Source organism: Gigantopelta aegis, chromosome 10, assembly GCF_016097555.1.
Source record: "Gigantopelta aegis isolate Gae_Host chromosome 10, Gae_host_genome, whole genome shotgun sequence".
NCBI lineage: Eukaryota > Metazoa > Mollusca > Gastropoda > Neomphalida > Peltospiridae > Gigantopelta > Gigantopelta aegis.
Genome location: NC_054708.1, coordinates 71,173,419 through 71,185,778, shown reverse-complemented (window position 1 = coordinate 71,185,778; position 12,360 = coordinate 71,173,419). Strand labels below are relative to the sequence as shown.

The following is a 12,360-nucleotide window of genomic DNA, read 5'->3' as shown; positions in this document are numbered from 1 at the left end:
ATTAAAGATTCCTTAATACTAATTGGAAAAAATTGGTGAATCTACAAATCTGTAAACACAATTAGATCACGTTGTTACTCAAATGGAGGTGAAAAAGCAGGTTTTTATATCGCAAACTGGGAACCCCCATGTCCCAATTGCTTGAGAAAGTTAGTATGTCCACCGTAGATGTCTTGAAGCACAACAATGCCTACGTCACGACAAATTTCACAGACTTGGGGTGCGTTCGTTTTCACCTCTTCCTGGACATGTTCCAACTGTTCTGTCCTGGTTGTATCCCCTCTCCAGATATCGTAAGACTTAGCAAAATTATTGGTTTTAAGGGTTTGTAACGTTTTGTATTGAGACACTTACTTGTCTGAACTTTATTGTTACTGAAAATGTTCACAAACTGTGAAGAAAAATCTCACAAATGAACAACAACAATTCGGATGTTGATTGAGCGAACCGTGCACGAGAAAACAAACCGAACCAAAATGATAACGGTCCCGTGATATACCAACGTCTGTGACATTGAAATGGAAATATCCCCTCTAAAAATAGATTGGACCTCGCTTGCTTAACGGGTTTTTTCTCGACAACAAGTCTTGTGAAAAAATGCAAAAAATGCATTTCGTGGTTTTACAAACATCAGGATTACCAAAAAGCACTTCAGGTGAATGGAAAGTGTATTCTAAATAATAAAATGTAAGTAAAGTGCAATTTTATTTGTGAAAAATGGGGTTTAATAGCGAAAAACAGCTCCCCTCTTCTGCCTGACGCAGTAATGGTTACAAAAATAAACGTAACTAAGGTGTGTCCCTTTAAACAAAACAATTTTGTTTCATGATTGTGATAAGGGAGATGACATTTTATTGGGGAAAACAAGTAAAGGTTCTTTACAGCCATGAGAACAGAATTATATTAGGAACAGAGTATGCAATAACAAGGAATCCACTGTTACAGTCATTAAAGGTCATCACTGACACCCATTCTGTAGAGACAAAACAAAAAAAATTACGCTGCTACTGTTTAACTAAGTATTCTTTTGACAGCAGTGTGATCTTAACCTGTAGATAAACTTTACCATTTGGTACACTACATTAGTTACAGTTTGTTTTGTTTAATGACACCACAAGAACAGATTGATATACTAATCATGGCTACTGGATGGTAATTTTTGACATATAGTCTTAGAGAGGCATCATGTATAAACAATACCTAATCAAAGAATATGTTTTATTTCTGACTTCAGAATGATTAGTTGTTATCCACAAAACCACTTCAGTTCAACTCATTTGAAACTGACTTTACCTGGCATTAAATCTGGCAGAATTCTAACACAAATTAATTCTACTTGATAATATATATTATTCTAACAGAAGAAAGTCCTGTGTGCTAAGTAAAATCTAAATAAAAATTAAGTTAACCTGATAACGCTTCTCCTCTCTGCAACACATCATCAATATTCTGTACCATAATTCTTTGAACATCCTGTAGTTCTGTGTTTATATTCGACAAATTTCTTCTGGCCCTAGAGTCCATGTAAGACCGCCTACATTTCTGGATGTATGTATCTAAAAAATATACACAGCGATGAAGGAGCAAAACAGGTACATGTTGGGTTCCTTCGCAATTTGTTTTTTAAGATACATGTATGAAAAGTAAATTTAATAAATACTCAGTTATGTGAAAATTATTTTGCAAACAGTAACATTACAACTTTTGTATAGATTTACATCTGAATGAGAATCAATCATGTTAGCAGGGTGGGAGAAATTAGCAGAATCGTGTAAATATGTTCCATTTTAAGGTCTGAAATGCAGACCCTTCCCCTTAAAATTGCACCCAAATGTAAAATAGTCTGTAATTTTACATACATATATATTAGTGGGGTCAAAGATGGGCCAACATACATGATTTACAAAATACGTCACATGGTACATTATACAAGATTGCTGCAGAGTATGAATATTAATGTTACGTAAATCCATGAAAGGAGTATTGACCATAGATTTAAGAAAGTGTAGTTATGATTTTAATTTTTTTAAATAATATTTTTGTAAACAAATAAAAGATATGTAATAAATACAGAACTTCGCATGCATTGTTTTGGCTCCTATTTATTGCACTCATTTATTTTGCACAATAACATACCACTCGACCACTACAAGGTTTCATGATATTTATTCTTGTGCAAAATAAACCTGTGCAATAAACAGGAAGCAAAAACACCACAAGTTCTGTATGTGTAGTATATTTTAACTGACTTACCAAACTCTATAAAAGTATATGGTCTGGATACAGTTTCTACTCTCGATCCATACTGCGCTGAAAATTCTCCTTGTAAATCTTCTAAGTATGTATATGCAAGTCTTTTTGAAAATGTTTTATCACAAAGAACAAGATACATCACACCACGTTCAATAATGTAGCTGCAAGTAGAAGTAAATTGTACATTACCAGATGACATAAAAGAAGTTATATACTCATGCTGAAAACATTTTATGCATGTCTGTCTGTCTGCAAGCCTGTCCTGTTGTGTTGTGTATTTGTGTCTGCATCTGTCAAAAATATGTTTTCTTAAGCTACTACATACTAAATACCCTCAGATATAGGTACCTGTATATGTGTATTATTTAGTCATGTTCCAATGATTGATTATAATCAAAAATTGATCAGATGTGACAATCAATTATATAAAAATCCATAATCGATTATTTGAGAAAATGTTTTGCTCCTCCATTTTAGATGATAGAATCAATGTAAATATGCTGGGGATTGGGTGTGTTTTCATGTGTGCATGAGGAAAGAAGATATTAAATAGTTAATGAAGGTAAAAATAGCCATTTGTGAGGTGTGTAACGGGGACTAAATATTTGGCCGTTGTATATAAATAACATATTTTATCTATTACTATTAATATTTATTTTAGGATTCAATTTATTTTATTATAGGATATTCTCAATCTGCGTTGAGAATATCGTATTGGTGCATTAGACAAAGCCTTTTATGGTTGTTTCTCGCCATACTGGCTAGGGACGAGCCATTGGTTGATTCTGTCCAATGGTTATGTGTATTTGGTGTCACGTGATCGTGAGTCAGGTCCGTGCAGCGCTGAGTGTAGACAGTGACACTACACGTTACATACTTACGACTTGCAGTTGCCTTTTCCTTTTCCTGAGCCTTTCGTTATCTTCAGACTTCCTTTTGGCACTTACAGGTTTGACCTATATGCATGTATTAATTGTTATAATGTTTATCTCATTATTTTAGATATATGTAAATGTAATACATAATGTGGAAAAGTGATTAAACGTCCATAATTAATGCTAGGTAAATACGTTTTAAATATTGAATTCACTAAAACACACTAAACGAATAAATATATATATGGACGAGTTAACTTTATAAACAGTAATAAAGTAAAGGTGTTGGATATATACTATTAAACGTATAAATATAGATAGAGGCGCAAGTTAATTGTATAAACAGAATTAGTGATTAGTGTTGGATGAGATGTCTAATTGCTGTAGTTTTATTATCCATTTGCGTGGTAGCTTATATTTTACCACGTACATGTAATAGTGTTATCATCCTATACTGTTCATCGCCCACAGCGAAGGTGTGTAGTAGTAGTAGTATTGTCTATTTCTTTATTACATGCAATTCTTGCAGCGAAGGTGTTTCACGTGCGTCTTGACCAACGTACGTGACTTGTTTCACCTGCGCTGTAACCGAGTATTTTATGTATATATATATTATTGTTTTTAAATCGATTGTTTCAGTTTGAATTCTGTAATGGTCTTCATTTTAATGTTTGTCATACAGCATTTGAAATGGGGAAGTTGTTTGTTTTGTAATCGAGTAATGTTGGCAATAATGTTGCTAAGTCTTTACTGCTTTGTGGTATTTTTTTTTGTATAACCGCATTTAATTATCTTAAATGCATGTACTTATTTTGATTGTTTTTGACATTAACGTCGCCGAAACGTATGTATATTTTTGAAGGAAAGTATTATGCCAGTAACTTGGCATAATTGTGTGATAATGGTTTAAATGAGTATATATATTGCTATGTAACGACATTTGTAATTTATTTTCATGATTAAGTCGAGGTTGTTAATTATTGTTATTATCAGTGTATTTATCGTTTGTAATTATTTTTACAGAACCACGCGTATGGTGTGATCGAAAGAATAAACCCTCGAACCCTTCCCAGCCTTGTTGTATTTCTTCTTGGGGAATACTTTCAAGTAGGCTACAATGGAGCCGACGTAGGGACTGGGTGTGTTCTTAACACAAGAATACAATTATAACCCAGTCGGGACCCGTAACAGTTCAACTGCCTGTGGCCCACAGCTCCGGAACGTAGCTTCACTTGAGGGGGGAGTATGTAGTAGTGTTGATATAAAGTGCTCCTACTGGCAGTAGCTAGTGGGGATTTCCCTATTAGCTCAGTTGGTAGAGCACTGGACTCTCGTACTGAGAGTCTGTGGTTCGAATCCCTTCAGTAAAGGTTGATATTTTTCTGTTACATTTGGAGCCGACGTAGGGACACATGACAACAGGTACACGATCCTTATAATTTAAATCTTTCTTATATTGAAACAGATTGTACAATCAAAAGTTGATCAGTTGGTTTCGACTGATTATAACCAATGATCAATGATAAAATTCCAACCGATTCCAAACACTAGTATCACTCTAAAGATACTAGAAAAAAATGATACTGTGTATGTACTGTTTTTAGGACTAACTGTGAGCAAACATCATTTAAAATAACAAGTATATTTTAAGACGGTATAGCAATCTGTGAGTACTGGCATCAAGACATATTTAGGATAGTATATACTTATTTCAAATATAGTATGACAGACTGGGTACACAAAATGATGTCCAATTAAAAAAAGAGAAAAATCTTTATTTGATTAAATGATCAAATATATGATATAAGTATTTTAAAACATTGAACTCACTGATAAATATATGGTCCCGATTCCAAACTGCACCTTGCTGGGGGTTGAGGATCATTGGAAATCTTACGGAATAGCTGTTTTGCTTGGTTCTGGTACTCCATCATACTTCTACCGGCCTACCACACAAGTACAAAGGAAATACTTAATGGAAAATCATACCAACATTGCATATACAAGATTATAATAAATATACCACATCATACACCATCAAATTAACACACATTCATTATCAGACATTGTATTTTTCTGCAACAGAATGTACTTTTTATTGATCTGTTATTTAAGATAAGAAACTAAGTTATAGCACCAGTAAAACCTACAACGCACACTTGAAAATGTTATATAAATATTGTACTATGTGCATCTAGTATAGAAGTGCCATATGTTGGTGCCGAGTATGGGTAGACTAACTTTTTTACTAGGCAGCTAAGGGAAGTGGGGGGTTAAACCCTACTAGTACTCCTCCCCCTTTAGATCTTCTACTGAATTGATATTTTATAACAAGGACGGGTGCTATGGTTATATATATATATATATATATATTATATAATAAAGAGTAACGGTAAACCACAATATTGTATGTATGAGCCATTCATGATTCTCACTATCTGAAAATAAGAAATAGTTTGACATCTGTAGTCCAATATTTCATGGGTCAACTTATAAATGGGTCAATAAAAGAAATTACAGTCGAAGATATACGGTATAAGGGGCCGTTCAAATATTACGTAACGCTATTTTTGTCAAAATTAGACACACACCCACCCCCTTGTAACGCTCTGTAACGCTAGACCATACACCCCGCAAAATATTACGTAACGCTCGGAGATACCCCCCCCCCTCCACGCCCAACACAGACAAAGCAACGTGGCAATGTATATTTATACCCATGAACGCTATGATGACGTCAATAAAGTGACGTATTGCTGTACAATGGATAAAGAAAGCACGTTTTCACTTTCGCCATTTTAAAATGGTTGACAGAGAAAGATTACACCAATCTCTAATTGAAGGGTATGGACGAGCTAACGTAGAGTTGTCCAAAAAGACGGTTCAACTTGAAGTTGCTAAAGTTTGGAAGGAAATGAAGAAGGAACCAGAGGATCTCACACGGCACGTCTCTAGAAAGCTTCAAGAATGGAAACAACTTGAAATGAAACGCAGAGGACGTTGTTTTCTTTTTGGTCAAAGGTAGGCAACGTCAGTTTCGTTTGGCCTAAATAAAATGTGTTGGAAATAACAAACACAATATATTTTTATATGCAAGTTGATTCTGTGTATATTCAGTCAGGGCCTATATCGAAAGCCGAGTGGTTGTGGTTGTGGACTGCCAAATGCTATTCGAATCAGTGCAAGAGGTTCGAACCCAACCATTTGACAAGTTGTGTTTTTAAATGTATAGGTATATATATTTAGAGATAAAGAATAACTGGTTACGGCCTTATAGATATAGGATTTAAATATCCTGCGAAGGTTAGAATGGTTAATGCCGAGAGGCTCTGCTGAGCGGCATTCTTCATTCGACCTGATCAGGATAAATTTTATATCCTAAGGCAGTAACCAGTTATTTTATTTATCCTAACAAGAATAGTAAAATAAAAGTCATTATAATTTCTGTTTTATACCAAATTGTTAATTTATCATAATTATTCCAGCACGCACTTGCAGTATGACGTCATACATGACAGATGACTGTTTTTTTAAAAACGTTACTTACTAGTTATATCATGTCAATGTATATACCAATATACAGTGTATACCAAAAAAATGTAGGCCTATTGAAGTCGCTGTCTCTAGTTAACTGTTAATAAAGGTTTGAGTTGATTTATTTCGGAAAATGAGAAGAAATTGGAAAACATGGTATATGCAGTTGGCCTCCCCAGTACACTGAATGCATCAAGTTTCAATGTATTTGACTTGATACCTTGTGACAAAGTATTTTAATATATATATATATATATATATATATATATATATATAATGGTGAGTGTTAATATTTTTTATCGTATTTTAAAATCATTATTAATTTTACAGATAGGCCTACATATTAATTTATCTTTTGTAGGTTCCAAAAACAGACCTAGAAAAATCGGGTGTGAATGATGAATCTGAGATGAATGGAAACACTGCGATCGTTGGAGAGGAAGAAAAGGACACCCATCAGTCAGTAAAAGAAAGCCAAACCACTGTTCATACAGCTCCGAAGCAAGAAAAACTTGAAGCTGCTATATCTAAAATAAATGAGGATCTTAACAATTTGTACAAGAAAAAACATCAAGGATTGCTCTCAAAGACAGAATGTGAAGAACTGAAGAAAAAACAGACAGAACTGGATAGAGTAAAATTGGATATGAAATTTTTTATAAAAAACAAAGAAAGGCAACAGCGCTATCGAGATAATTTCAAACGAAAGCTGGAGGACTTAGATGATGAAACTCGCAAACATCTAAGAGGAACAACCATTGGTCGGCCACCAATTGTTGAAGATGAGAATCTTTTGCATAAGGTGATTGTAGATATTGCCATAGGCGGTTCAGCGGCAGATGACAGACGGCGTTCTGAAGTTATCAGGACGGTCAGAACATTGGATGATTTGACTGCCTCCTTGAAGAAACAAGGGATCCATTTATCTAGAAGTGCAGTATACCTTCGGCTTCTTCCTCGAAATGCTACAACTCTAGAGGGTAAGAGACACTGTAAAACTGTGCCTGTCAAACTGATTAGAGCACAGAACGATGAACATTCTCGCCACCAGGACAGGTATTTTGCTCGAGCATCCATTTCCAATTTGGAAGAGTTGGCATCACTTCTAGGACCAGGTGAAGTCACTTTTCACTCACAGGACGACAAAGCGAGAGTTCCAATAGGACTGACCGCTGCCAATAAACAGGCACCTTTGATCATGCACATGGAGTATAAAATCAAACTAAGTGATCATGATTTTGTCATTGCTGCTCAACATAAGTTGGTACCATCAGTGATCGCAGCAATATCGATTGGAAAAAAAAGTTTTTGATAGTCCCGGTGTTACTTATTCTGGGCCAACGTATGTGGCAATTCGAAGTGCTAAACATTCCTCATCATCTGCGCTGCATCACTTGCATGATATGAAACGTATTCTATCCTTGCCTGAATTCCGAGAAAGCATGTATTGTCAAGATGGACTACCGAAACCCATTATGATAATAACTGTGGATGGAGGCCCAGATGAAAACCCTCGGTACACAAAAACCATTCAGTGTGCAGTGGATTACTTTCTGTTCATACAAATTGGTTGCTTTATTCATCGCAACAAATGCCCCCCGGAAGGAGTGCGTTCAACCGTGTCGAGAGACGCATGGCTCAGCTTAGCCATGATATTGCAGGACTTGTACTGCCGCACGACCATTTCGGAAGTCATCTTAATCCACAGGGTTGAAACGGTGGATAATGAGATGGAAAAACAAAACTTCGAACATGCTGCAAACGTTCTAGCTGAAGTATGGTCAAACCACTGTAATTGACGGGTACCCAACAGTAGCAGAATACATCCCTCCAAGTCAACCTGACGACCCTGTACTGGAAAAAAAATCGCCTGTGGCATGAACAACATGTACGGGAAAGCCAGTACATGTTGCAAATTGTGAAATGTCGTAACCACTCATGTTGTGATGAGCCAAGAAGTTCATATTTTGACATTGTCAAGGAGCGCTTCCTGCCCCCTCCTATGCCACTTTCGCAGACAGAAGATGGCTTGATGTGTTGCACTAATGATGTAACGGCACGGTTCCCATCACTCTTTGTACATTTAGTACTAGGGAATTCAGTTCTTCCCACAAGAACAAAGAACAAGTTTGCTAAGGGACTACCATACGACTTTGCATGTCCAAGCTTACAGAGTGAACTACAAAAACGTATTTGTGATAGGTGTGGTCTATATCACGCCTCCATCAAGTCGATGACATCCCATTCCCGAATGTGCCGAAATAAATATCCGACTTTGAACCACGAAGCTCAAGCAGCCGTGCATCGTATCCGCCCTACACGTTTGGCTGCCAAGCGTCAGCGAGAACTGATGTGCGTCATACGATATATGGAAAATGAGGAATTTGAATGGCTTGATGAGGACGACGTTGACATCGATGGATTAGAAGTTCCAACCAATATATCGGTTGTTAACGGCACACCTCTGCTTTCACCTGAATCCTGAGAATCTCCTTGGGAAAACAAAAATTTAAATATCTAGTGTATTAAAGCATTTCAGCCTGATTTAAAATTGTTTTTGGTTAACATTTACTTCTTAAAAACCTACATTATATATTGTTGCCATGGCATAGCACGTTTAAGAGAAAACAAAATGTTGTTACGTAACGCTGTTCAGTACACCCCCCCACCCCTTGTAACGCCATATAACGCTTGGACGTACACCCCCCCACCCCCCTAAGCGTTACGTAATATTTGAATGGCCCCTAAGATGTTTCAATATTTCTGTGTTTCATGTGTTCGAACAGTTATTGTAGACGGGTAACACATTTGCTTACCGTATATCTTCACCTACAAGTCAGTCTTTTTCATCAAAATATTATTTTATAACTTGGGGGTCGACTTATAATGAGGTAAAAACAATTCACCAAAAATATGAAAGATCTGATATTGCAAGTTTTTACTTTTGAATTATAGATAGAGAATAATACATGAGTGGCCATTAGATACCATTTATCTTACAGCAAGTTGTTTTAAAATGTATCTAATGAGCGAAAGTGAGTTTGATACATTTTTAAACAACGAGTTGTAAGTCCACTTAAATAAAAATAACAATCATCACTATTAGTAAACTGTAAACAGTGCCAACCACTGTGCCTGTGTTTATTTTGAAATATGGTCGATGGCATCTATCGTTCAAACAATTTTTGGTACAAAATGTGTATATACACGGAATCAACACGTCCATGATCAATTTCATGAATATTAATTAGCTTTCACTGTAATAGTTTAGACTTGAGTTTTCACTTTTTGTGTGAAATTCAGTTTAGTATCCACAACAGGGTTATCTTCCTTTACACTGTTAATGGCGGATATATTCAACCAGAATTCAACATGAAACGTGTCCTAAATGTACTGGGTACGAATTGTCTAGGGTATAAAACTTAGTGCTACAAATCGTCCAGGGACGAAACAAAATGAGTACGAATCGTCCCATAACCGTCTAGAGTATTACAGCGACTTCAATTTCTCATTGCTGCTAATAACTCGACGACTTAGCCGACTTTCGGAAGAAGAAAAAACTCATTTCGCCAGCAAGATTAGGGCCTGGTCTTCACTATATGCTAAGGCCTGTAAGCATCTTATTCTAGAAACAAAGACCCAATATGAATGTTGTAAACATAATTTATTTGGCTTCGAGTTAAAAATATTTTTATCTGCAAGGAAATTATCACTGTTTTTCACAATAAACTAATGTGACTTGAGAAAGGTAAAGTACTATTGCATGTACGAAATAATGTTTTTATTATATTTTAATTTTTTGCATATCGTATCGAAAAGATATGACACCAGGATACTCTGGTAACATGGTACAGTCTCCATGGTTCGAATCCAGCACTTAGCACCACATTGTTTGTAGTGCTTAATGCAATATTCAGTTGACAACGCCAATTCAATACTCCAGATGGGGGGAACATACACAATTTTTTCTCTGTCTTGGGGTACCCATGGGGGGATGCGGTGAACTCGTATGGAAACTAACTCGTATGAACGGAAAACTTGTATGGAAAACGAACTTGTATGTAAAAAATAATAGTGAACTCGTATGAGGATGTTTGGATATGCAGATATACTTTGATATTTCTCTTAAATGTGTATTTTGACACTTGTTTTGTATACATGCTTCTTATTTATGTCACCATCAGTCAACTATTTGCGTGTGAACCGCAGTTTGTGCATCAACAGCAGTCACCTATTTTCGTGTCACCTGTGGTCACCTATTTTCGTGTCATGTTATATATTTTGTGTCGCATGTCCTGTGTGTCCATTGTTGGCAAGAGTCGCGTTCCACAGTGTGATGTCATCTTGTTACTGGTTGGTGAGAAACCACACAAGGCGAGTCTGCCATGGTTCGAGTGAAGTTAACTGGGTGGATTTTGGAGCGATTTGGAGCGGATTTGTCGAACTCTGCATAAAAACTACACACATCATCGTCACGTTGATGATGTGTGTAGTTTTTATGCAGTTCGACAAATCCGCTCCAAATCGCTCCAAAATCCACCCAGTTAACTTGGCATATGAGTAAGTCTTACATACAAGTTCACTTGTGGATTTCCATACGAGTTCACTGCATTTTCCGGAAAGAGTACCGTATTTTCCCCACTATTGGGGTATTGAATTAACCATATGAACTGGGTATTGCATTAAACACTACAAACGATGTAGTGCTAGGCCTGGATTCGAACTCCAGACCATCGGGACTGTAGCCGACCACTGTATCCACTCGACCATGCAGTGGATCAACAAGTGAAACTGCATTTTAATACTTATAAATCTCATAGGGTGTATTTTGACGGAATGAACCGAACATGTACGGAATAAAACGAAGATGCCTCATTCTGTCTTCTGTGCTATATTTCTTCCAAAAGCACCATTAAAAGCACCCGTGTGGAAGAAATTTTATACAGAATAGTCAAAATGTCTAATTTTTCAAAGGCAAAACATAGCGATACTGGATTACGAAATATAAACTTCATGTTGGTTTTACAGAACAAATTGTTTTAAAATATATTGTATATAACTATCGCTAACCCTAACCCTAACCTTAAACTAATTCCAAGAAATATTTCTTTAAAATAGAGGTGGGGAAAATACGGTACTTTTGCCCATTTTCCCCCATACAAGTAAGTTTTCCATACGAGTTCACCGCAAGCCCCTATGGGCCAGTGTGGATAGTCACCACTGTGATGATCATGTATTCATGATGATCATCATCATGTCAATTTTAATTTTAAAAAAATCACCTGTTCATCCTCTTGAACTGAGGCTGCCAGTGGCAAACCATCTGCAACCCGGGCTATCATTGTTAACAAAACCATTTTGAATTGATTTGCTTTGATTGTTGTACGTCTTATCAGTTAGAACATTGCTTGTATGTGGCAGATTTGTGTACAAACTACGGAAAACAAGCTGTCTGCAAAACTGACGTGGCTAATATTATCATATGTTATAAAAAGCAGTCACATTTATGATTCATGTTTTATTAACTTTATAAAGAAGTTAATATAAAAATACGTTTATATGCTTCTAAATATATTTACATTTAGTTTAAGATATATTATTTCAAGTTTAATAACAACAAACACAAAAAAATATTATTTCTAAAATTAATCAAATAGAATTTGTCTTTTAGAATATAGGTGCAATAATTTTATTATGC

The 12,360-nt window shown here is 35.9% G+C and overlaps 1 protein-coding gene across 1 annotated transcript in view; it reads right to left on the bottom strand.

Moving 5' to 3' along the window:
* LOC121382838 (vesicle-trafficking protein SEC22b-B-like) overlaps positions 1-12,117 on the bottom strand; it is a 26,959-nt gene extending 14,842 nt beyond the window's left edge. The window contains exons 1-4 of the mRNA XM_041512465.1: positions 11,945-12,117; positions 4,959-5,074; positions 2,254-2,414; positions 1,410-1,556 (exon numbers count right to left, since the gene is read on the bottom strand). Of these exons, the coding sequence (XP_041368399.1) occupies positions 1,410-1,556; positions 2,254-2,414; positions 4,959-5,074; positions 11,945-12,019 (499 nt within the window). The 5' untranslated portion in view covers positions 12,020-12,117. The remainder of the gene's footprint in view (positions 1-1,409; positions 1,557-2,253; positions 2,415-4,958; positions 5,075-11,944) is intronic.
* Between the last annotated feature and the right edge of the window lie 243 nt (positions 12,118-12,360).